At 35.7% G+C, this 27,643-nt stretch overlaps 1 protein-coding gene across 1 annotated transcript in view; it reads left to right on the top strand.

Annotated features, from left to right (window-relative positions):
* Orc3 (origin recognition complex subunit 3) overlaps positions 1-27,643 on the top strand; it is a 103,903-nt gene that overhangs the window by 6,210 nt on the left and 70,050 nt on the right. Inside the window, exons 3-7 of the mRNA XM_081760155.1 lie at positions 7,080-7,356; positions 8,922-9,082; positions 12,992-13,521; positions 17,470-17,629; positions 21,136-21,249. Coding sequence (XP_081616281.1) covers positions 7,080-7,356; positions 8,922-9,082; positions 12,992-13,521; positions 17,470-17,629; positions 21,136-21,249 — 1,242 coding nt within the window. The remainder of the gene's footprint in view (positions 1-7,079; positions 7,357-8,921; positions 9,083-12,991; positions 13,522-17,469; positions 17,630-21,135; positions 21,250-27,643) is intronic.

Raw genomic sequence — 27,643 nt, 5'->3', positions numbered from 1 at the left:
TAAATGACGGAAAGAGTCAAGCATTGCAGAATCATTAAAAAAAAAATAATAATAAAAAATTTTGTAGTCGTACTGCAAAAGTGCACCACGTGTTGAACCGAAAATACCAAGTTTGACCTGACAAAATGATGAGTCCAAATCAACAAATTTTCAATTCACCGTGCAGATGTAATGAGATCAAGCTTTTTTCTCATAATATCTTCCGGTGAGCTGCTGAGCGTAGATAACCGCGGTACTCTCCTACAACCTCCAGCAGCATCCAAGCTTCAGTCAGAGCTAAAAGTAAAATAAGAAAAGAGTGAGTCTTATACACTAACTTTTCCCATTTGTTTCTTTAAAGATTATGGTAATAAGGTGTAGTTGAACTTTTTAACCTTGTTTTCATCCACCGTTAATAAATTCATGAAAAAAGTATGAATCATATTTAAACTAGTATCTCTTACCCGCTTCGCTGTTAAAATAAAAATTTTAAATGCACAACTCCTTATCTCATGTGTTTGGTACCCGTGAAATTTGCTATTTTTGTTTCTAATGGCATGAATTTAAACGGCATCGGAAGTATCACAGTTCATCTCAGCGACCTCGAAAACTGGATTCGCCACTAATATCGGTTATTTTAGACCATTTATATATATATATATATATACAGGGTGGGCCATTTTAATTAATCCACGGAAATATCTGAAAAATGATAAAACATAGAAGAAATGTTTGAAGTAAACGTTATATATTGCTAAGGGGGAAAACCATTTCCGCCAAAAGTAACCCTCCCCACCCCCCGGAAATGGGGGTAACGGGGGGTAACTTTGAAATGTCAAATGGGAACATGGGTCGAGTAATACCTTGTTCGAAAGGTCTTGGAAAACTAAGTAACGCTGTACCAAAATTTGTTTCATATGGAGCACCAGTTTCAAAATGGCCGCCATGATATAGTTCGGAAACTTCAGTAGCCGTAGTATGAAAACCATGGGAGGTAAATGAATGGAACAAAATTGAAATACGTAAATATCATAGAGCATATCGAATGATGTGACTCCTGCGATCCCAGCGGCTTCCCTGAAGGGATCTTGTGAGCTAACTTCAAAATTTCAATGTCCGACCGGACAACGGTTCGGGCGTACGCTTGACCTACCCAATGCTGTTTGGAAAACAGACTTCAGGGATAGAGAATTAGTGCACTCAGTTAATGCGGATGGCCACAGTTAAGGGCGCCCATAAGGGCGGCTCTCGCCCCCTAGAGGAAATTGTGCTTCGGAATATCGAAAACTCAATAGAATTTTTAGAATAGCTACAGCAAAATTTGAAACTATATTTGAAATGTCGCTTTTTCTTGCCTCCCTTGGAAACCACAACATGGACGCCCTTTGCCACAGTTACATTTTGATTAACTATTAGCACTCATGTCATATTGTGAGGTTGAGGGACGAAACAGTGTGTACGTATATCCCCGAAATGCTTTCCGAATAACCAGCTCGCATTGCATAAAAGTTTCTGTGGCGACGGAGATTAGCAAATTCACACGTTTGTAAGTTCCAGCAACTGCATTATTCGACAACTTCTTTCGTATAACGTTCCTTCTGTTTTCACATCAAATCATACTTAGCCATACAGATATGCGTTACCATTCAAATAAAATTTCACCTTTTTTTAGTCACTACAGCGTCATCCTTACAAACAAATGTTTCAATCATACCATACCTATTTGTAAGGTAGCCTTAATTTGCGAATTAAAGTAGAGTTCTCATTTGAACTTTCACTGTTACTTTCCACCCCACTCACATACAGAGCACAGGAAAAGATTATTTTGCAGGACTTGGATATCTCACTATACATTATGGCAATTTTACTCTAACATTTTTATCTCTGTTGTATCATTCTCGAGCCTTGGAACGCCTCCGTGGTTTTCCTATTTAATTTTCGTTATTTTCATTTATTTCTACCCGTATTCATACTATGGGCACTAGACGTTTTCTTAGACACATTCACCATGTCTTGGCGATCATTTTGAAAACGGTGTCTCATGTCGAAAATATTCTTACAGAAGCTGTTTGACATTCATTTGTCTATGTAACATGATGTTACTCGCTTCAAGTTGCTATTTGAAATTTTCAAGTTGGCCCCGGATACCTTTCAGTGGAGTCACCCCGACAACACCTCTCGATGTGCCTTACGTCAGTTACCTACTCCAGTTTTTCTTCTATTGATTTATCTCCAATCGCTTTCATACTATGGATACTAAACCTTTTCTCTGACACTGATACTATGTTTCGGCGGCTTTTTGAGAACACTGCCATTTCACCTCAATCGTTTTCTCCTGCAAGATGTTTGATTTTGCAAGATTTATCGAACGAGGTACCACTCGACTCATGTTACTATTTGAAATCTTGAAGTTAGCCCCCAAGACCCCTTCAGGGAAGCTACTGGGATCACAGGGACCACACCATTCGATATGCCCTATGATATTTACGTATTTCAATTTTGTTCCATTTATTTACCTCCCATGGTTTTCATACTACGGCTACTGGAGTTCCGAACTATATCATGGCGGCCATTTTGTAACTGGTGCTCCATATGAAACAAATTTTGGTACAGCGTTACTTAGTTTTTTAAGACCTTTCGAACGAGGTATTACTCGACCCATGTTCCCATTTGAAATTTCAAAGTTACCCCCCGTTACCCCCATTTCCGGGGGGTGGGGAGGGTTACTTTTGGCGGAAATGGTTTTCCCCCTTAGCAATATATAACGTTTACTTCAAACATTTCTTCTATGTTTTATCATTTTTCAGATATTTCCGTGGATTAATTAAAATGGCCCACCCTGTATATATATATATATATATATATATATATATATATATATATATATATATATATATATATATATATATATATAGATATAGATATATATATATACCCCTTCCCCAAATTTCGTGGCTGAATTTAGTTGTAAACAGGACCGGAAGTGTCATTGTTCAAGTCAGCGACCCCGAAACCTATGGATTCGACACTAATATTGGTCATTTTCTATCATCTTATATATATCAATTTGATGTAGCAAATTAGGGAAGGAGGACGGGATGTATATATACATCTCCTCCTTCCCTAAGTTGCACCGTCAAATTGATATGATAAAAATCATCCCAGGTCCGAACCTCATCAATATTGAAAATTAGATCGAGATCGGTCGGATGGTTCAAGAGATTAAGAGTCACAAACATAGTGACTTTCAATTTTATAATATAGGTTACTTTTGGAATAAATTCCTTGCTTATGTTTTATATTCGTTGTAAAATCAGTAAAAAAATAAAATAACTTATTACTGTTATTTATTTTTCAACTTTATCGCAATAATAAGACTTGTTTTTTGTAGTCTTACACAAAAATGGTAATGGTTGATGTTCATTTGTTTGTTATTTCTTGAAGTTTCTGTATGACAAAAAAATGCGGAGTGGGGGAAGTGGCTGAGGCTTACAACTGCTTATAAACTAAAGAACAAGTATGAAGTCAAAGTGAACTGATTCCTTTGATACCAATGTATGACAATAAAACCTACGGTAATGCTTCAGAAGAAGGTTAGTTAAATTTAGACCCGAGATAACACACTACCATAGTTATATTAAGCAACTTCTGGAAAACTGCCCCTCCCCATTGAGTTGTGATCTATTAACCCATTTTCATTTGCTAGTCATTACAATGTGAGTTGAAAATTAAGTATTAATGTTGTGCGCAAGCTGAGAACTTTGAACATTGATCGCAAGGGCACCCTGAATATAAATCTCTAGGCAGCACTACATACAGTTTCCTTTATTTTCATAGTTATGTCACTTACCGTTTAATTTGTTCAAAAGTGTCTTTATGTGAGTAGAATCAAAACAACTACTGCATTATGTAGGTCTAGATGACATATTGTGTTCACCATTATTCACCGTATCCAAAATATTAGCACTAGGCCTAGCCTCGCTAGAGACAGTTGTATGATCTTCCTCACTTGTTTTCTTCTTTTTTGCGCCATGGAATCTTTAAATAATGAACCTTATATTTTTGCTGGTCGTGGACATAAACTTCACATGATAACCCAAATAATGTCCTGAATAATGAATTTTAAGCTTTTATGAATAATTTCCCCCCGAGCAAATAGCGTAATCAACACGAAATGAAATGAAATCTTTGAATTTTACGTCCCACGGTTATGCCGGTGAGGCTAAAGGAGACGGCGATGATGAGTAATGAATGAAATGGTGGAATGAATAAAGTGGGAGGAAACGAGAGAACCCCGAGAAAACCCACGCACACGGTGTTTGTCCACCACAAGGTTCACTTGGCGGGGGCTGGGATCGAACCCAGGACCCCAAGCACCAGAGGTGAACGCTCTACCACCGAGCCACCGCGGCCCCCGTAATCAACACGATCACCAGAGATAGTCATATGTATCAAAATCATGTTATAACCACGACAGCAGTGCTATCAAGCAATGCGCAATAACTCAGCAAGCATCGCTGATTCTCGACCCGGCTTCATGCACTGTAGCACTGGCGACTGTAGGGCTCGTATCTTCCTTTTCGCGCCTCTCAAGTTTATCGGTGTGTTATCATGAGTATCAAACGTTGAATTGTTCCGAATCGTGTTTTATTTACAGAATAGACAATCTTTCTGCAACCCTAATTTTTATTTATAGAGTAGACAAACTTTTAACGGCCGTAATTTTCATCTAGAGATTGGCCAATGTTTCTACAACCCCAACTTTTATTTACAGAGTAGACAATCTTTCAACGGTCGTACTTTTCATCTAGAGATTGGCAAATCTTTCTGCAACCCTAGTTTTTATTTACAGAGTAGACAATCTTTCAATGGTCATAATTTTCATCTAGAGATTGGCAAATCTTTCTGCAACCCTAATTTTTATTTACAGAGTAGACAAACTTTTAACGGACATAATTTTCACCTAGAGATTAGCCAATCTTTCTGAAACTAATTTTTATTTACAGAGTAGACAATCTTTCAACGGTCGTAATTTTCATTTAGAGATTGGCAAATCTTTCTGCACCCCTAATTTTTATTCACAGAGTGGACAATCTTTCAACGGTCGTAATTTCCATCTAGAGATTGGCAAATCTTTCTGCAAGCCTAATTTTTATTTACAGAGTAGAGAAACTTTTAACGGCCGTAATTTTCATCTAGAGATTAGACAGTCTTTCTGCAGCTCGCATTTTCTTTCTGCGACATTATTACTGTCGTCTGTTGTTGTTCTGTTTGAGGGGCTATATACATAATGGATTTAAATCCGCATGTAAGGAAAACCATATTAGTAAATTTCTCGCGTTTAGAGAAAAAATATTAAAAATGCGGAAGAAACATAATTAAAAATAGACACAAATAGAAAATACAATTGATTTACATCACTCACGGGAAGCCATATATACTAGAATCGATATATCTACTTGTGCAGGCTTGCCAGGGATCTGGAAAACCTGAAAAACCTGGAACTGTCAGGGAATTTTGTATACTGGTGACATTAATTTTTAAAAAAGAACTTCAAAAATGATTGTAAATGCCCATTAAAACACAAAATAGTGCGAAATCTGTCATGTCTTATTCTAAATAAAATTTGTCCTAACCGAAGTGTAAGCGAAGGGACCATGTATAATGTTCTTGAGTAACTCCACAACAAGAGTATAGTTGTAGCTGCGAAAACTGAAAAAATAAAACATCAATTTTCCAAATTACGTGTTTCAGCAATAAAAGAGAAGAAGGAATTAGAATCATTTAATGTATACACAGATAGGTTAAATGTCTTTTATTGCAATCTACTTGATAATTATGAATTCGTTGATTTGTGGGACATAATTACAATGTTACTTGTCCTTTCCCATGGAAATACTTCTGTTAAGGATTTCTCAATTAACAATTACATGCTGGTAGAAAATATGTATGAAGAATCTTTGGTGAGTTTACGAGTTCTTCATGATACTACACAATGTGCTGGTGGGTCCCTTGGTATTTATATAGACAAAAATGCTTCAGTACGTACGTGGATCATTTGCATGTTATGGAGAAGCCATGCAAAGGACGAAACTCACTGCAAACGAATTAAAGAAAAAGGAAAATTATCGCATAGCTGATCAGATTACCATTTTAGATAAAAAGGAAGCAAAACTTTTAGACTTTCATTGAATGCAAAACTTGGAACATGAAATTGAGACCTTGAAAGCATCTCTAAGGTGGAGAACTGTGGAAACAAAAGAAACATGCAGTAGTAATTTGTTTAGTGTGAAGTTCCATAACAGAAATTATTTATGTAAACTGCAATTATAAGTACGGTACTGTAATTTTATTGTAATGAGATATCAAAGATTTAAATCTTGTTAATTATGTATTTACAAAAGGAAAAAAAAGTGAATGGAAGGCAGTGGATGGATGTTGTGGAGAGCTTTCTATTCATTCATTCTTTGGAGGAAGGAATTATGCCTGGAAAATAATAGATCTTGCCTGGAAAACCTGGAGTTGTCAGGGAAAATTGATTTGAAAAATCCTTGGCAACCCTGCTTGTGTATGTATGGATATTTCGATATCTATTGTGTCAATGTTTCAATATTTTCAGTAAGTTAGCAGTTCTTTTTCTTCAGGATTTTGTTAAGTTTTACTTTAACATGTAAGATCATTTTTGCTGTAAATTTTTGTTTTGCGAAGGTGGTAATTGATGACTTTATTTTTATTTATTTATTTATTTTTTTTTTTAAATAGTGGGTTAAATTCAGTAGTTTATTATTTAACAAGCTATTTGAAGCAAGATGTTCTCTGTGTTTATTTAAAAACAATATGTTAATTTTGTAATATTTTTAAATGAGCAATCCTTAAAAAGTGCAAATGAAAACCATTTAAAAATTTGAAAATTGTTTAAAAATTTGAAATCTCTTAGTATATATATCTCAGTGAAACTTTTTTAATGTTTTGGTCTTCTTTTATACCAAAACGCTATTTGCCAGAAACCCTATTTAAGGGGAAAGATCCCATGCAATTCGTAAAATTTCTGCAACTAATTTTTTCTTTTTATTTTATTATTTTAATATCTTTATTTGCAGACAGTGGAGAAAGAAGTATATGAGCGTTTGTTCGAAGATGTAATTCGATACGTTAAAAATGCGTGGAATGCCAAAGATAAAACAGGTAGAAGCATGCTTTGTGTTTCTACACTAGAGGAAGATTCTGAAGAAGTGGATTTCGATTTTGATAAAATGACCTTCAAAGATCTGGAGAGAGAAGTATTGTCTAGATCTGGAACTACGAAACGTATTCCTAGGAAAGCTGACATGTTCTGTGAACAACAAGCTGTAATACCAGTAGCAGTATTGTTAACAGGTAATTAAGCAATATTTATTATTATTATTATTATTATTATTATTATTATTATTATTATTATTATTATTATTATTATTATTATTATTATTATTATTATTATTATTATTATTGTATTTGCGGAAGCTTTGGAAGGGTTAGAAAAGATACGACAATCATAATAATTCGTAGATGCTCTAGAATGCATAGAAAAGGAACTCACCTTGCATCCGGTGCTTTTGTATCCCTGTTAAAACTTAATATTCGATATTTCAGTCCGTGCTGGATACAAGCATTTAGCTCTACATAGGAATGACAGAAAGAAACATCTCGATGAGAATGAAAGAACTATGAGGGATGCAAAAGGAAAGGAACACCTCGTGTCAGGACTTTCAATGCACTGAGGACACGGCATCAATAGAACTGTCGTCCTATACTCGTGCTCCAACACTATAGAAATGAACTTTGTGGTGGACAAACACCGTGTGCGTGGGTTTCCTCGGGGTTCTCCCGTTTCCTCCCACTTTCTTCATTCCACTGTTTCCTTCATTACGCATCATCACCGTCTCCTTTTAGCCTAACTGGCATAATCGTGGGACGTAAAACTCAAAAGATTTCAATCCATTTTTTTCACTATAGAAATGAATGTTTTTAATCGTTTTACATCTGGACAAAAAAATCCTAAACTTAATGCAGGCGGGTGAAATTTGAATTGCCGATGGAATTATATAATCAAGAACTAAATAAAATGACTTACCAAGGTAAAAGATCTTCGTTGTACATAAATGAAGTTTATTTTTATTTAATTTGTAAAATAGTCATACATTACCATCTTCTGGCAACAATGTTAACAGAGGTACAGAAACACCTAATGCAAGGTGAGTTTGTTTCTTTTCTACGACAATCGTGGAAAACTTAAACCATGACATTTCTTTTCTCTTAGTAATCTTTCAGAAAGCAAACAGACTGTAGAAAGTGTAGTTTTATTAAAATTATCTAGAAATGCTGTGTCGATATATCTAGTGTCATTTGCTAATGAACGCTACACGATACATATTTGTAAATAGAAATAGTACTACTCTTATATCCATAAAGAAAGTAAATCATCATTAAATTATTTCAGTAGTCCCTGCCATTTTCATCAGTAACTACTTTAACTTTTCTGCCAAATCCATTGCAGAACCTCTTATCTAAGAACTATCCTATAAGGGAAGAACGTCATTACTTGGAAACCTATTAAAAAAATAATTTCGAAATACCAGGAAACGGTGAAATCTTATACACAGATTGTAGAAATGAACAAGATTTCACATTTTCACTTACAAGACTATTATTGGCAGACTATTATGCGCAGGCTCGTATCCAAAGCATGAGGAACGTACAATGAACAAATATCATATGTGTGTTTTCTGTTTGGGAAAAGAGATTGTCTTGCTTACTTTCGCTTTGATGTGTGCTATAACTGCGAATATCACTATAGTAATAGTGATATTCGCTATTACTTGTGTTAGTTGTTATATTATCCTCCATTACACAAGGTCTAACCGAGGGATTGAAATAAGATTTAATTCCTTTACATTCTACCTTAGGTATGAATATGTCAGATCATCCGGCCCTATTTAGCACTTTAAAAGAGAAACTGAAGAAGGATGCCACTCCATATATTGCAACATTACAATCCAAAGATTGTACAAACATTCAAACAATGCTAGGCAAGACAGTAACACAGTTTATGTCAGCAAAAATGAAGGTAAGTGCTAAAATATCTAATTAGTTTCACATAAGGCAATTGTATTTAGTCCGCATAGCACAGTATGAGAATATCTGTGTTGCTGTTAGAACACCCCGTCTCATTACTTTCCCTGAGTGTGAAAAAATGCGATTTCTTCCATTCATATTTCAGCTGAAATCACCAAACATGATCACGATAAGATGAGTTTGTTTCGATGTTTTTACGAAGACCTGATCGGTGAAAAAAGTACTGGAGAGGTGTGAGAAAAGCCTTCGGGTCTCATCCTAAAAGAAGGGAAAGTCCCAACCTACACCTTCTCGCGGGAGAAAGCGGGCAACATCTTCGGCGGCTAACGCAGGTGGGAACCGACCGACTCCCGGGATAAGGAGTCAGCTTCTACCAAGTGCCAACGGCTTTCTCGGAGGGCGGATGAGCGGGTGGAAGTCAGGGTAACTTCTTGTCTTTAGGAGGGGAAACTGTCCTAAAAGGCGAATGAACCTCTAGATGGTCAACGGCATGGAGATGTGGAAAGGAAATGGGAGTACTACCACATTATCTTTTTCCCAGAAGGGACGAAGGAGGAGAATAAATAAATATGATCGTTCTTCCTGAGGTATAAAATTTCGGAGGTGAAATAGTCCCCGTTCGGATCTCCGGGTGGGGACTACTCCGGGAAGAATCATCAGAGGAGAAAATAATAATAACTTTCATTTCAGAATAGGAACCTGGAACGTACGGACTCTACGACGTGAGGGGAAATTTGAAAATTTAAAAGTGGAAATGGACAAATGTAAAGTGGACATAGTGGGCTTGAGTGAAGTGAGATGGCCAGGGAAAGATGAGATAGTATCGGAAAATCGCAGAATATACTATTCGGGTGGCGATAAGGCCGAGAATGGTGTCGCGATAGCAATGAAGAACGAAGTAGCAAGAAGTGTAACCAAATTGGAATACTGCAGCGACCGCTTGGTGTTTGTAAAACTACATGCAAAACCAGTGGATATTGTGATAATACAAGTGTATATGCCAACAATCGACCATGATGGTAATGAAGTAGAAGTATTGTATGATCAGATTAGTGACATATTGCATCAGGAAGAAAGAGGTAACGGGAGACTTCCTCCTCAACGCCGTAGTAATGGGAGACTTCAACAGCGTAGGAGAAGGAGCTGCGAATAAGGTAGTGGGACCATTTGGACTAGGTAGAAGAAACGAACGAGGTCAAATGCATATCGATTTCTGTAGGCAACATGATCTGGTGGAGATGAACACGTGGTTTAAGAAAAGAAAAAACAAGCTGTACACGTGGAAAAGTTCAGGAGATAAGAAACGCTACTAATCGATTACATTCTTGTGAAGCAACGTTTCAGGAATAGTGTACGAGATGAGAAGACACTGCCAGGAGCGGACATTGATTCGGATCACAATCTCCTGATGGCGGAAGTGCAAACCTGGTTAAAGTCGATCAAGAAAAATGGGAGGAGAAATCGAAAATGTAACTTAGAGCGACTAAGAAATATCAACGATGATGTGAAAGAAGAGATTGAAGAAAATTTCTGTGCAATGGGAGATAAGGTTGGCAATATAGAGAATAATTGGAGAAAAGTTAAACAAATTCTACTTCACACACTCCACAATAACATTGGCAGGATGGAAAGAGCACCGAGAAAACCATGGATAACTGAAGCGATGCTTAAGAAGATGGAAGAACGTAGAAGAACAAAAAACAAGGACATCAATGAATATAAGAAGGCTGAACAATGAATTGAGAGGAGAAACGGACAAAGCCAAAGACATGGAACAGATATGTGAAGAAATAATGGAACTTCAACGGTGTGGCAACTCTTAACTAGCAGACTCAATATTGGACTTAAGAAGTTGGTCAAGTGCTGTATATAGAGCATTGGATTGTATGGTTCAGGGATTTGGACATTACGGAAGTTGGAGAAGAAATATTTGGAGAGCTTCGAAGAGAAGAAATATTTGGAGAGCTTCGAAATGTGGTGTTGGAGGAAGATGGAGAAGATAAAATGAACAGAGAGAGCAACAAACGAAGGTTTTAAAACGAATAGGAGAGAAGAGGACACTTCTATCCACCATCCTTCGTAGAAAGGCTAATTGGATTGGACAATCTTGCGAAGAAATTGTCTTCTTCACACCACCATAGAAGGAAAGATGGAAGGGAAGCGAGGAATAGGAAGAAGAAGAACACAGCTGATCGATGATTTGAAAGATAGGAGAAAATATTGGGAGTTAAAAGAGGAAGCTAAAGATCGACAAAAGTGGAACAAACATTTCCAGGCCCAAATCTTTAAAATAATAATAATAATAATAATAATAACTCTAGTCCCAGGACCTGCCGAAAGGCAGAATACTTAATAATAACATTATTATTATTGAGAATGTAATGAAGTGTTTTGAGAATGTTATTAGTTTTATATCGGCAAGGCAATATTAAAGGCATGGTCAATGAATACATTAAGGTTGCTAATAAGAAAGCAATAATGAAAATATTTTTTTTTTTTTTCACAGGATACACTCTTTAAAAAGTAACATGATAAAAAAAAACTAACTTGAAGTAGGTATTGACTGTCCAAAATTCATTCGATTTTATTGTAACGAGGTCATAAACAACTGGCAACATTGATTTTTATGTTTTGCGCTTTGTTGTTTTCCACTACTATGTATACTGGATTTCGAATTTACAGAGAACTAATGTGTCAATGTTTCAATTCAGTCGGCTAAAGTAAAATCTATTTACTTCGTAATTGTAATGAAGGTTTATATAAACAAATGTGAAAATAAACTGCATAATGTGTCAGAGTTGAAACAAATATGCTTTTCACATATTTCTAGGCATTTATATATTTGTAAAATTATTACGTAGTTTTATAAAAGGATGGTGATGCTGAAAACAGTTCAAAAGCTGAATCCAAAATATGCTGTAACAGGCCAATGGAACGTGCTTAGAATAGAGTTTGTGTTCATGATCTACTTTAAATATGGTTCAATATACGTCTAAATGAATTGCATATCCACATCTCAGCTCAAAATAACTTTAGGAACATAAATCAGCCACTAAAAGGTAGCCTCTTTTGTCCTTCTTACATAGTTTTCAAATTCGCAAACTGTTTTCTTTGTAATTGACAATTCTTGTTCTCTCATCCAATACTCGGACGGGCGTTTTAATAATAATGTATTAGCTCCCATTGTCGAGAATGTTTCCTTAGCTGTCATTCGTGCAAATGTCCAGACGGGTTTTGGTTGGTTCTAGCAGGCTCAAACGGCCAATCGCCTGATGCTGTAGATGTGAATAGGCCAATTATTTGCGATGTATTTCTGCTCTTGTCGATTGTTCGACAACACTCCGATAGATGTAAACGCATACTTAGGCTACGCTTTCTTAGATGCTTGAGGCAAGCTATTGATCTTTTAATCTTATATCTTCTTCACTTACCCAATGGTATCTTTATTTAACTTTAGACGTTCTCAGAATGAGTATCCTACCTATCTTAGATGTCGTTATCTTTGCAGTATATTTTATGGGGTACATCTGTTTTTCTTTCTTTTGTTTTTAGGGCCGCGGTGGATCGATGGTAGAGTGTTCAACTGTGGTGCATAGGGTCTCTGTTTCGATCCCAGCTCGCGCCAAGTGAACTTTGTTGTGGACAAACACTGTGTGCGTGGGTTTTCTTGGGAATCTGCCGTTTCCTCCCACTTTCTTCATTCCACCATTTCCGTTATTTCTCATCATCACCGTCTTCTTTAGCCTAGTCGGCATTGCGTGGGACGTAAAACTTAATTTAATTTTTTTGTTTCTTTAGTTTTTCGTAATTACATAATTTTTAATTTAACATTTTTAACTTGTGTACTTTTTAATTTGCTAGAACTCCTATTTTCAGCATAAATCTTATATCTTTGATTTAGGATGATGATGATGATGATAGTAATACCTGGGACGGTACTTTAAAAAAACACCAGTGGAATATGGACGTTCTCGAAAAGTGGTATTATAGAACGGTGTTTCCTGTTGGTGAATCGAAAACCATAAATAAAAATTCCAGAAGACTAAGTTCATATCTTGGCGATGTGACCGATAGTTGCGGGAATGACTTATCTTTACTAGAAAGTGCTTCTTCATTAGCATCTCCGTCCAAAATTAAAACATCTCCAAGAAAATCTATATTGAAATCACCGAAACTTAAAAGAAACACGCCTAAGAAATCTACGCAATCAACAGAAGAGACAGTTATAAGTAGTCCAGTTAAAGATAAAAGAAACACGCCAAAGAAGGCTGCGCAAGCAACAGAAGAGCCAGTTGATAGTGATCCAATTAAAGATAATTTGTGCAAACGAAAAGTTAGCCACGATTCAAATATGCCTCGTCTTGTGATTGTGTTAGAGGATTTCGAAGCTTTTCCTCATCAGGTGCTACATAGATTTATTGAAGTTTTAAGGTAAGTATATTTTAATTACACTATTGTGGTATATTAGTTTGATTAAATCGTTGTATTGTAATATGAGTTCGTAGTGTTTTCATTTCTGTGTTCAATAACATGATAGCCATATCATTAAAAAAAAAAAAAAAAAGAAAAAGAAAAAAATCTACATCTACAATTTCTGACACAAGTCACTTTTTTTTTTTTTTTTTCTTCTTCCTTCACGTGGATTGTGATCTGTTGAGAAACTGGCATGTTTACATTGCGCCACCCATTTCTTTACCACTGCATATGACGAAGGAGAGTCCCATATTGTTTCACTGATTTCCTCATAAATTTGTTTCGCAGACTTTCTTAGGTGGAACAAAAATTTGATGACTGCTCTGATCTCGATGTTCGTGAAATTCGCTGGTTGGGCGCACACAATCACTTCAGGAGTCTGCAAAACACAATAAAAATTTCGTTATTAATATGAAGACTTGTATTTTTACATAAAGATTTTTTTCTTAAAAACTGTTGTTTCATCATTCTACCTGCACTCCTGGGTTGGGATACGTATTTTTTAGCAGCCCCTTAGCGTTAACACGTACATGGTCGCTGAACTATTACCGTAAAAAGTTATTCTACATAAACAACCGATTTATCAAGAGGTCTTTTTAAATTTTAAAACACTTGCGTCGAAAGTGCAAAATGTAATTATAAAGCTACCATTCATAGGTGAAAGTCCATATATATACAGATCTGGTCGAAATTGAGTTATTAACATCAGACAGATCTTTTAACTATGGAGTATTAAGTGACAAAGGTGGAGAGACAGTAATATTAGCGACGTTATCATAGGTATAAGCCCTACCTTATCCGTAAACTGGCGTCTTATAGCTAAACACGGTGGTTCAGTGGTTGGGCGCTCATCTCTGGTGTAAAGAGTCCCTGGTTCGATCCTAGCCTGCGCCAACTGAACTCTGTGGTAGGCGAACATTTTATACGTGGGTTTTCTTCGGGTTCTCCCATTTCCTCCCACTTCCTTTATTCCACCATTATAGCACAATAGATTTGTCATAATCATTTTTACGCCCCGCCACTCCATCATTGTGATGTTGTTCCCCAAACGGATCCCCTGTCTTCTTAGAATTTTATTTTACGTTGTGAGAACAATAACTTGCCCAAATGTAGACAAAGATTAACAGCTGGTGAATTTATCGTAACTCAGTCGGTTGCCACCAGTTCTTGTTTCTGTGACGTCAGATCACACGCTGTTCGTTTTGCGTGTTTTACCCAAGAGACGAGGTAATGAAGACAAAACTGTGTTAACTCATCACTAAATATCAAAGCAGAGAATACAAACGACTACAGCAATTGCGGACATTTAGTGTTCTTTAGCAACAGTGCTTTAATGGAACTATCTCCCTTACCTATAGCCTTTAAGTCCTAGAGCAAAAGAGAACGAGGCAGTTGGCGTTTTTTCCTGTGTTATGATGAGGAATACGACTGACCAAAAAGACAGAATTGAAGATGTTTTCTTGCTAATGCTGTGCCAGAATTCCTGAAACACCAAGACAACTTTTGTTAACGATGAGATCCCAACAACAAACTATTAACACAACATGTGCAGTGATATTTCAGCATAAAGCAACTCATCATCCTATATTGCGTTGCCATGACATCATCAATATTCCGTTTCGTTCTTGTGCGCGTATTACCATCATGTACAAAAGGAGGAATACAACAAAAATAATATGCGGAATAATACTTTTGAGTGCAAAATAAGTATATAAAGTTTAGTGTGTTATTTTTGCATTTTATATAAGATATTTTAGGTGTGCACGCGATTTGCCTACGATTCAGATAATAATAAAAAGAAAAGAAGTAAAAATATAGACTCTTAGTGTATATTTCATATGATGTTCCACTGTAAATTCCTTGTGCCATAATTTTTATAGATATTTCTCTCAGTGCCGTAATAGAATGTTTACAGTGAAAATCGATATTGTTTTCTACGTTAAAGTTAGATTTTAAGGTATTGAACGGACGTTAAGGTAAGTGCTCTGAATGTATGTGTAATAGGTCAACAGTGAGTGAAGCAGTGGTTGGTATCTTTTTGCTTGTCATTAGTACATCTAGGATCTGAAATTACACAAACTTGATTCTTGATTTTGTATGCTATAGTTGTTATATTCCAAGCCAAGCTGTATGAGGACGGAACTGGGAGTCAAACAAATGTTTCATTCGAGAAACGCTACATTTCTTTTCTTCTTCTTCTTCTTCTTCTTTTTTGTTTGTTTTGTTTTTCCTGTGTTAGTTGCATGATAAATTATTCTTGTACCAGAATCGTTCCAATTTTAAAATGATAGGGATATCCGAGATTAAATCCAGTGCTTTAGATATGAGCATTATTTACGTGCCAAAGACTCGAATCGAACCCAGAACCTCATACCATTATCATCCATTTTATCATCACCGTTTCCCTTAGCCTCAGTATGTAATCATGATACGTTACATTTAAAAATGAATAAATAAACAGAAAACTCTTGATTTTTCTCAAAACCAATTTTTCAACAGATATGATCTTTTGCCTTTGGATGGCAGCTTCATGTGAGTGACTTAACATATGACATCAGGACTTATCTTTTAAACACGTTAATTTCTAAGTAATTAGTAGTTATTTCTTATTAGCATACCTGATCTCTCGTCTTATAAGCGTGGCAGCTTTGCAGAGCTTAGAAGACTGTAACCATATTAGGAAAACGATGATTCAATGGTAGAATGGTCAGTTCCGGTGTTTCAATTCTAAGCCGTGCGTGTTTTGCTACATGAAGTTTCTTATGGTCGAGCACACCTGACTAATATCTGTAGATGTGTGGGCACCATCTGACGATTTCAGCCCACCATCACTACAATAACAGCAACAACAACTAGTATTAATGCTACCATAATTATAATACTAATGTATAAAAAAAAAAAAAAGAACTATTTAAAGCCAATTCGTTTAATTTACGTATCACGAAGATTATTACAACAGAAGACTTGCGTGCAGCGAATATGTGGTCTCTGGTAGCTCCAGGCCTCATTGAGCGTCGCCGTGTTGCAACGAATATGAAATTTGGTAAGATCGCATATTTACAAAAAGAAATGAAGATAGATAAAAAGAAAGAAAGAAAGCAAAATTATACAAACAACAATACAAACCCATCATTTTTCTTCAACTTCTGAAATTTATCATTGTTAATGTTACATAATGCCGTATATTTTAAACGTCCAAGATAATATGCATTTGAATCAAATACACAGAAGTCAGTATTTGATTCGGAAATGATTTATGTTTTGAAATGATGGTTACTTTACTACATAAAAGTATTGTTACTTAAGTAGCTGTTAGAAGGAAGTCAAAAATACCGCTTAAGTGACTTGATCTAATGAAAAAGTAACAAGTCGAAATACATTTAACGTAGATATTCAAAAATATTTTAATTTTGAAGTATAAATGAAGTAAGTAAAGTCTTATTTTCTGTCGGAAAATACCAGGAAAGCGTGGCAGAGTCAGCTTGACACCGCATTGCGTAGGACTAGTATAGATTGATCTTATAAGCATCTGCTTTGGTCCATCAGATGACCGCATTCATGTTTGTTTTACATAACTTAAAAAAAAAAAAAAAAAAAAAAAAAAAAACACGCACTTCCCAATTATAAAAGCACATACACATACATAGCTATCACGGAAAACGGAGAAATGGAAGAACGGATTGAGGAGCGTAATAGTTATTGAAATCCTTATTTAAAAATGCACATTAACACCGTATACTTTGTCCAAACGCTAAGCTCAGAGAAATGTAGTACAGAATAGAATTAGTCTGGCTATCTTGTTCATTATTTCTATTAATTATCAGGCTTTAGTACTAAGTGATTATGAAAGAAGCTGAATTTACTGATTTATATTTTTAATGGCTATCTTGTTGCTTTTGATTTCAGTACTTCTGTGCAAACGCTACCAATAGTGTTGATATTTGGAGTGGCCACAGTAATGAGTTCCGTCCATCGCAGCCTTCCATATCACATATCTTCTCTTATAGAAGTTACTGCATTCAATGTTCAGCCTTCAATGGTCTTATTCAGCAGAGTGTTTGAAGAGGTATGTTTTAATGTTACTCAGTGTATCTGTATTCTTAATTTAAACGTATTTAAGTGGCTAATGCGTGTGGTCCGCGGTTCGATCCCAGTTAGGATGATTTAGTCTGCTTGGTGCTGAATAGGTTGAACTCAAAATAATCGTTCACTCAGTCGTAATTTCAGGGCTCATAGCAAGTCACTTTTTTTTTTTTAAACTAAAAGTTACTTTTTTTTTCAAGTTTGTCACTAAAAGTTACCTTGAGGAGGGAGGGTAAAGTCATTTTTTCGTGTGATTTATGTTTTGCATTGGCAGTTTTCTAAGAAAAATATTATAAAAATAAAAGCACAAAGGCAGAAACTTGTTACTTATTATTCTTCTGAAAACTTCAGTGTGAACCAAGTCAGCTTTATTCTCACTTCAGCCTTTTATTCTTTGTAAAGCACAATGGGTGGTTGATGGGTGCTTAAGCTCTCAAGGTGAGTTTGAGAGCCCTTCTGTGTCTATTCTTTCTTCTAAAACCGTGCAAATACGTAGTTAATAATGAATCTCTAAACAGAAGTAATCCAATTTCTTCTATTAGCTAACAAACTTAAGTAAATTTTTTTTTAATCTTAACATATTAAAACATTACGTATTTCAGCTATGATCCACCCGGCACCATGTTGGTTTAAAAAAAAAAAAAAAAAAAAAAGTAAAATTCAATTTATACCTTAGTTTGGCATCAAGGTTTAAAGTTACTTTTTGATGAAAGTTTGGTGACTTTTTTCATGTGGTTTTGGTCACTTTTCAAATATTTAGGAGAGACCAGACCACTATGAGTCGTGCAATTTGAATTAAATACAATCAAGAGGTGGCTCAGTGGTAGAGCGTTCACCTCCGGTGCTTAGGCTCCCTGGTTTGATCCGAGCTCGCGCCGTGTAAACTACGGTGGACAAACACCGTGCTCGTGGGTTTTCTCGGGGTTCTCCCGTTTTCTCCCACTTTCTTCATTCCACCATTTCACTCATCTCTCATCATCATCGTCTCCTTTAGCCAAACCGGCATAACCGTGGGACGTAAAACTCAAAGATTTCATTTCATTTCATTTTAAATACAATCAACTACAGAGTATTGTTCTACCATTACACCATTTACATTAAAGGAAGTATTGAAAGTACAGGATGATCCATTAAAACCTTCCACATTTTAAAGGCGAATGAAACAAAAAGTATTACAGATAGAAAGTTGTTTATTCGAAAATATTAAATGGTATTGAAAATAATTTGTAATAAGGGTAAAAGTGCAGGTCTTCTTATAAAATTCTTCTTACGCTTTCCCTAGAAAGCCCAACACACTTGCAACACGCTTCCTTGCAGAAGGGAACTGCAAAACAGACTGTCGCATAGGCTCAATATTCTCAGGTATACGAGCACTTTTAGATCAACCAGATGATTTTTTTTTTTCTTTTTCCGGCGGTGGATCAGTCGTTCACACATTCGCGACCCAGTGCAAGATAGTCTTCCGACCAGGAATATTTTCATTACTGGAATAACAAACTTTAAGCAAAAAGCTCTTTATACTGTAATCATAGAACTGTTGCTTTTAAAGAAACATTTCGACTGTATATGCATGATGAGCTCTTGAGCAAACAATAATGACAACAGAAAGCGGCAGGAGAATGGTGAGCGGAAGCGACGACCCCTACTCTTCTCGTCCTCCACTGACAGCGCCACAGCTGATCAAAAAATGAAAGATTTTATTTGGTGTTATTGGCAATAATTGTGTCATTTCATAGTAATTCAAATCAGAACAAAGTAATTAGAAATTGTTTTTAATACCATTTTATGTTTTTGAATAAGAAGTTTCGGTCTGCAATATCTTTGTTTTATTTGCCTTTAAAATGTGGTAAATTTTATTGGATCACCCTGTACAAATGAATGGTAATGAAAAAGTTCAATGCAATAATTAAATGAGAGTATATATATATATATATAAAAGTGTCTTGATAGAATATTATGTTCACAGGTGAAAGTCTGACTTAAAGAAAAGTACACTTAGTTTTATAACGAAGCTTACATGCTCGACTCAAGTCATTAGCGATTTCTGCAGTTCTTCTTTTAAATACATAATGGGAAATCCCTTTCCGTACGTTACAAAGAGAAAACTGTGGACTGAAAAAGCAAGGGCACTGCTCCTATAAAAGTTCCGAGATATGAAAGCTTGAGAGGATAAACAAAGAAAACACCAAATGACAATATTGAAGACAATTAGAAGTGGAGATAATCTTAAAAGTCAGTGTTTTTATACGCATCAAGTAGTGAGGTGCTATTTGCATGCTGTACTATTCAAAATGGGGTCTGAATATTAAGGTGGACAGAAAGACAGTATCTACAAGTCGTGCATTCTTCTATTTACTATAAGTGTTAACCATCGTTTATTTTGTAATGCTTATAAGAGAAGCTGTTGAGAACCACCAGTCGTCTAGTTGTTACAGTAAAACCGAGAGACCAACAATTATTGTAATTCCTTCTGACTATGGTTTGTTATTTTGTTGATTGAATATTCACTGAAAATTATCTAATAAACTTCATAAAGAATGCGCTTATGGAAAAGAGGATAAATCTTCCATTTCCTTCTTTCTACTTATAAGGCTATTGTTATTAAGCTTTCAAATTAATATTATATTAGTATGGCTTTAAAAAACCCAAAGGTTTATGGGCACAGAAACAAAACTTCAGCATTGGATTGTATCCTCTATCAAATCAGTCCACTGTAGGTTGTTATTTCCCACGTCCCTAAGATCCTACTTTCTATTGCATTCGCATTGTCTCATGGTCTTTCCCTCGAGGGACCCGACAGAAAGAAATCGGACGCGGCCAGATCCGAATTCTAAGGAGGTTGAGGAACTACTTCACATCCCATACTTCTGTGGGATTGACAGAGTAGATTTGTTTCTTTTCAGTTATGAGCAGGTGTTCTCCCCAATGGGCACAAAGTTTTCTGTAACCTAAAGACTGTATTAGTGTTAAAATACTACCCACAGATAACCCAGTCGCTTCAATAAGCTATTATGTGGTTACACATTTGTCAGTACGGTCTTTGTTAACGTTCACTGCAGTTGGTGGTCTGCCGTACCGTGTTAGCCCAGCTGATTGAAATTACCACTGTGAAACCTTTGTACCTATTACTGGACATTGCTGCGGTCCAATGCTTTATCCCTATATACACGAAGCAATTTGTGTCGAATGGATGTGTCTGAGTAATTGCCGATCTTGCACAGGAATTCAGTGCCTAACCATTGACGATTGCGGTTGTCTACTTCCTTCTCCATTATAGGCGTATCTGTAAATAGAGAAAGAAAATGTGCAACACAACTTCAGCGTAAAGGATACAAATACACGCACACAAAATTTCACGGTCCGAGTGCAACTATTATAAAATTTATGGCCCATTGTGCAAAACGTTTTGAACGTCCTCTGTATTAAGAGTGCAATTTTCAATTGTATTTGCACATAAAATTTTATTCAAACTGTTATTATTATTTTCAGTTGGTGATGTCCGAGAAGCTGTCATTTCATCTAGGAGACCGAATTCTTCGATTTCTGATTGAAGTGTTCCTTTTTTGTGATTTCTCAGTCAACCAGTTTATTCAAAGCTTTAAGGTAAGGAAATGCAATCTGACCACCTATGTTTGTATTCTAAATTGCTGTTTCGTTGTTTATAATTTCGATGACACTTTCTAATTTGGACCTTCATTAGAACACTTCGATAGGATAGATCAGGAAGTTTTAGATCTTATAGAAGGTAAATTTCTAACTGTTGTGTTGATTGTTTTCTTTGTATATACGTCTTTTGTCAGCAGTGAGCCTATATGGAAGAGTTCTACAGTTTAAACTTGAATCTGAACCAGTGGAATGTGTTCGATGTTCTCAACTGGGAACCGAGCTGCTTGTGTACCGAAGGCAGGGGCCCTAGTCACTGAATCAGCGAAAAGGGTACCGAAATTACAAGCAATGAATTCTGATATAGAACACAACATAGTTGAATTCATACTGTCTTAAGTATACGTTGTTTTCGTACCATAACGCACCAATTCTATCAGCGTTATGTAAAACTACTTAAAAAGTGTTACACAGTATCCAAGTGTGTGCAGTCATAGGGAGCTTCATAGAATATGTCCAAAAATACTCCTACTAACACACATCCAATCGATGCTACCCCACATTAACAGTTAGGTTGTGATGGTAGGATCAATGTGCTGACACCCTTATCTGATTGTGAATGCTAGTTTCTGTAGATCAACAAGTTAAATCTACCGAGAAATACGAATGTTTTTGGATATCATTTTCTGTAAATCAATAGAATCAATCTACTGTCAAGCATGGCTGGTTTGCATACCAATTTCTTTACATCAATAGAATCAGTATGTTGGTTCTGGATGCTCTTTTCTGTAGATGAATAGGATCAGTATTCTATTCAATATATATGCAATGCCAATTTTATATATATATATATATATCAATAGGATCAATTTTCTGACAAATAGAACTTGGTTCTGGATGCCGGCTTGTATAGATCAATAGGGCCAATCGGCAGACAAGCTTTGATGATAGTTTCTGTTGATGTTTTCGATCATTCTGCTAACCTGCCTGTCAGATTCTGGATCGATAATATTCGCAGCGTAAACTAAGCTTTGACAAGTAAACATTGTCCAGTTGCAAAGCAGTTTGGTTCTTTGAGAGCAAGTAACTGACGCCATAGCGACGAATTCGTTGGTATAAAGACATACAGCACTTCGCAAACGGCTGTAAGTATCAATGGAAAGCGTAGTGAAAGAAGTTGTTTCAAGATGACGCTCGTCTATAGTGAATTGAGAAGAAGAAAGTTTTTCTCTAAATACAGGGAAACAACTGCGATATATACACTGTATTAGAAAATACTTCATTATGTGAAAACATTTAATTGCTTTAAAATTATGTAGGCGCATGAGAGGATGATTCAAATTCACAAAAAAATGGTTACTTACCCATATATTCTCCCGTGGAAAAACTAAATATTCTCCAGACGTATCGAAACAAGCTAGTTCCATCTTCACTGGTAAGGCAACCAGGGTTAAAAAAAAAAAGGGGGGGGTAAGAGAAATATGGTATGGAAACAGGAATACGTACCACCAAATGAACGAAAATGGGAACTAAAAAGAACGAACAGAGCACAGCGGAAGAAAGAAAGAGTTTGAAAGAAGCGTGGTTTCTATACTAGGTCACTGTTGCCAGAATCAAAATACACGCATGTTCTGGTATGTGCCACACAAAGAAATAAGTAAAGTACATCTATTAATTAGGAATAGTTGTTACTTTCGTAAATGGAAACATGGGCATAAAAAATTATAGAAAGTAAGAAAGTTAAAGTACATAATGTTTTAAGCCAAAACAGTCTTCTGTATTTATTATCTGAGTTCAAAGAGTATTGGATTTAAAGGCAATAATGCTATTCTAGCTTGGTAGCGCACAAAGGCTCTTCCTTCTAATGGATTTCAAAATTCCTTCTCCGGTCTACAGTGAATTAAAGGGAGCTCACTGCAGTTTGCAGGATAAGCATACATACCATATTCTAGTTCACCTATCTGTTTCTAAATCCTGTTCAGATATTAAGAAAAAGCTTATTGTAGGCAACTGAAGTAGTCGAAATGAAATGAATACTTTAGGGAGAATATTAAAGTGATATTGTTCATTTACAGATATAGTACTTTCTAGTTCAACAGGGCGTGGTAAAGTATGAAATCTGTACTTTTGAGATAGCAGTAAGTTGATATAAGAAAATGGAAGGGATGAACCGATTAAAAAAAAATCCCTTTAGATCTGGATTCAATGAAATTTGGAGTGAAAAAGATGGTACTGAGCTTTGAAATAGGTTGCAAGGTTATTTATTGGAGTACTAATTGACTAATTTTCTTAATTTGTAAATAACAATGAGAAATTTAATAATCAGCATTACAATGCAATTGTATACTGCCTATCATCAGTTTCACTGGAAAGTATTTTGACTTACAGAAAATAAATGTATTTTGAGGCAAAAAGTGTTAAAGCACCTTTAATGTGGTTATTGAGTATTATGTATTATCTGTCAGGAAAGTAAATGTACACCTGTTTTTCGAGTCTGGCATTCCTGCTCTCCATCCGTGGAGAGTATGAGAATTAAATCAATCAAATGTTTACTGAGGGGCAAAAAGAAAAGTTTAATCTGAATAAGACATTGCAGAGGGACACAAGCTGTGAATATGAATAGTGCATAGTTAAAATAAAAGACGACACCGAAAGAGAAAGCCACAAACAGCTGTTAAACTTAGAAAAAAGAGTAAAAATTGTTGAAGTGGGAACATAAAACACAAACACAACAAATACGCCGAAAACTAAATGTTCGCCATGCCATGATCTTAGTGTAGTGGTTAAGGTGCTGGCTTACAAATGCAAAAGTCGCCAGTTCGAATCTTCGGTGAGGACATTTTTAAAAACTTTTTGGTTTATAATACATGCAGCTCATGAGAGATGGTAAAAGAGGTCGTATTTAGTCTTTCGTAGCAATTATTGTTGGTAAGGTTTAGTACTGATAATACTTTTTGTCTTTGTGTATTGCTTTTATTCTTTTCTTCATTTCAAAAGAGAAAAATATCCGAACAAACGCCAACAAAATTCCTCATATTTTGAATGTAAACGCCATTTGCAATTAGTAAAGAATAAAAATTGAACGTTCCGATGTAGCTGCAAAAAGTAAAAACAAAAACATGGAAGTAGACCATACCCATGGTTATTAAAAATACAATTTCTACATGCCTTACACCTCCCGACCACGTTTCTACGTTAGCAAGTAAGAGGTTTGTGTTTAGGTTAGGCTGGTCAATACGTTTTGCAAAGGGGCCCGGTTTAGCTCTGACGCACCACAGGTGCGAGAAGGGAGCAAAACACTTTTTCTCTCTCCCTCTGTGTGTCTGTTTATCTATCTATCTGTATATATATAACGCTATTTGTGAATGCCATAACCACCCTAATTTTCAGCGGATTGAGATGAAACTTGGCACAAACATTAATTGTTGAAATATCTTCAGTTCGTTAACTAGAATAATCAGACGAAAGTGTTCAAAATGGCGGCCCTTTAAACTCTTAAAAACTTCGCCAAATTTCGCCCATAAATGGGTATTCAGAAAGTTTGAATAACTTTTCCTCTTTTACTGAAATATTTGTGTGCAGAGACATTGAAATATTGCACCCGATTAATCGCATAAAGAATGTTCACGCTCTTTACGCTACGGTCAGGTTTTTTTTTTTTTTTTTTTTTTTTTTTTTTTTTTTTTTTTTGCAGGAGGGGGTTATTTTCGTATCGGAACAAGATGATTGCTAGTGATGATATGAAATTACACATTGAAAGTGAAGTAACTTGTGAAACGTGTTATTTGAAAGAATAATATAATAAATGTGCTTTCCTCTAACACAGAGAACTATAAATCATGTAATTCGAGTTCGGGAGCCTGAATGGCGAGGAATGTTATTTGATTTGCTTTTTAGTAACACATTGCATTGCAAATAAAGGTAGGCAACATTAGTGGTAAGTAAAACAACAATAACAATAATAATAATAATAATAATAATAATAATAATAATAATAATAATAATAATAGGTGTTGTTTATGGCAAGGAAATATCTTCCTCAATTCTTCTTCAAACGTAATAATTGTAACGCCATATCTCCCTTACAAACAAAATATTAGCAATTTATATCGAGAGAACGGGAAACTGTTGAGTGATGGGAGCAACGTTGGACAGTATGCACTCATAGTACTCAGAAAAATAAGCGATTTCAATGAAAAATGAACGAAGAGTCATTCCCGTGGGTAGTCATGGAGCCAAGCAGAGCCCTCTTTAGGCAAAATGTCGATAACTTATATCGAGAGAACAGGAGGTGATAGTGAGATGGGACCAACGTTGGACACCGTGGACCCATAAGGCGCATCGAAAAAATTAGGGGGGGGGGCGGACACCAGCCAGCCTTACTTATTTCCACATAATAATATAAAATTATATTGTCGAAATACACACACGAGTTAGCTAGTAATATTTCATATTATTATTATTATTATTATTATTATTATTATTATTATTATTATTATTATTATTATTATTATTATTATTATTATTATTATTATTATTATTATCGACAGTGTCTTCTCATTACGTGTGCATGTTTGACATGAAGCCAAAGAGAAGATCCATCATTCGTAGAAAGAATAAGAATAGCGAGTTACTTTAATTGTGAACGACGGCGAAAAATACGAAGAGTGTGACAACCTTAGCGAAAAGAAATAATACTTTCTCTCAAATGGATAAAAAAATCAAGCCGAGATAGATTCGTACTCGCATGGACGGCGCGAACAGCCAGTTCATTGTCCACTTTTTTTTTTTAACTGACTCACCGAACTGTTTCAGTAACTTACTTATTGCTAATTTTACTTGCTTCACTCGTTTAACTTGCTTTTTCTAATAACTTATAACGACAGGGACACGAACACAGAAACATCGAGGACAGTTAAAAATCATAGATGCTCTCCCGCCGGGAATCGAACCCGGGACACCATACACAAAAGGCGCACGTACTAGCCACTAGACCAGCGGGCAGGGCACTGCTCCCTCTCTGTGTCGTTAGGGATTACGACCACTGTATTGCAAGCTATCACTTCTGTGGGTTGTATAGTATGATCACATGTTTCTTCTTTGTTGGAAGAGTTAAACCTACATTCTATGTAATACATGAGGTATTTAGACCTACATCATCTTCATATAATGTAATAAAAGTGTCATGCTGGGAATAAGAAAAAGAACATTTTCCTTGGACAAAACGGAAACTATTGGCATCAGAAATATTTATCTACGAGGCATGCGCAGTAGTATATTTCAGAATAGTTACTGTTTAGTTCAGTAAACGAAGAAAGGGGTATAAAAAAGCAAATATGTCGAGTCAACGAGATCGACTAGAGTTGACAGAGGCGGAAGCAGATGTGTAGTAGTACAACAACTTTGTTAAATTGATAATTGGTTCTTTATTCTGTAGTAGATCGTATCACTACTTTACGGGAGAGCAGAGAGAGATTTACTAACGCTGTCATATAGTAAGCTTTAGTAACACGATCATACAGACACAAATGGATGTAACTGTGAGTACTACAACTTGGATTTAACGAAAGCCGTTTAGATTTTCAGTGATTTGCATGGTTGTATAAGACACAAAAACTTAAGACACAATACAATTCTTCATACCTCAGCTTCCAGTAACTAGATACATGCAATTTCTGGATAGATACTGAAACTGCTGTCGGATTTTAATACATGACGTATTGCAGGATACAAAATGCTTTGTATTACTTGTTTGTTTGTAGACAGCTACTAGCTTAGTGTTCTGAAAGGTTGTGTATAAACTAGGGATAGCCAATTCCGGAATTATTACTTTTCGGACTCCCGAAAGTAAAACCGGACAAATTCCGGAATTCGGAAAATTCCGATTTTGGAATAATTCCGGAATTCGGAAAAATCCTGAATTTAGAAATTTCTGATTTCGTTTACATTCCGGAATTCGGAACAATCCGGATTTTTTTTAAATCCGGAGTTTTTCTCAATTCCGGAATTTTCTAAATTCCGGATTCTTCCCGAGTTCCGGAATTCTTCTGAATTATGGAGTTTAACTGAATTCCATAATTTTCCGAAATCCGGAAAGTGAAAGTTCCGCTTCCAAGAAATGAATTTATTTTGGTTAATATGAATCGTGGTGGAAATAAGTCTTTGACCAGGTAATGGCGACTCCTTTGAAAGAAATAGAGAGTATGAGAATTCAATCTGTCATATTTGTAGTTTCGTGTGGAGAAAATATAAACTTGTGAACCAACGGTTTAAGGAAAACTTAAGTTATTAATGTAAACTTTTCGGACATCATAAAATAAATACGAAAGACATTTTGAATCGAAAAAATATAACATACAAGTTTGCAAGCGGAGACAAAGAAACCTAACGTAAC

Source organism: Thermobia domestica, chromosome 5 (assembly GCF_964235325.1).
Source record: "Thermobia domestica chromosome 5, izTheDome1.hap1.1, whole genome shotgun sequence".
In the NCBI taxonomy this organism is placed as follows: Eukaryota; Metazoa; Arthropoda; class Insecta; order Zygentoma; family Lepismatidae; genus Thermobia; species Thermobia domestica.
The sequence above is the reverse complement of the archived record's forward strand: the minus strand, read 5'-3'. Positions and strand labels throughout refer to the sequence as shown.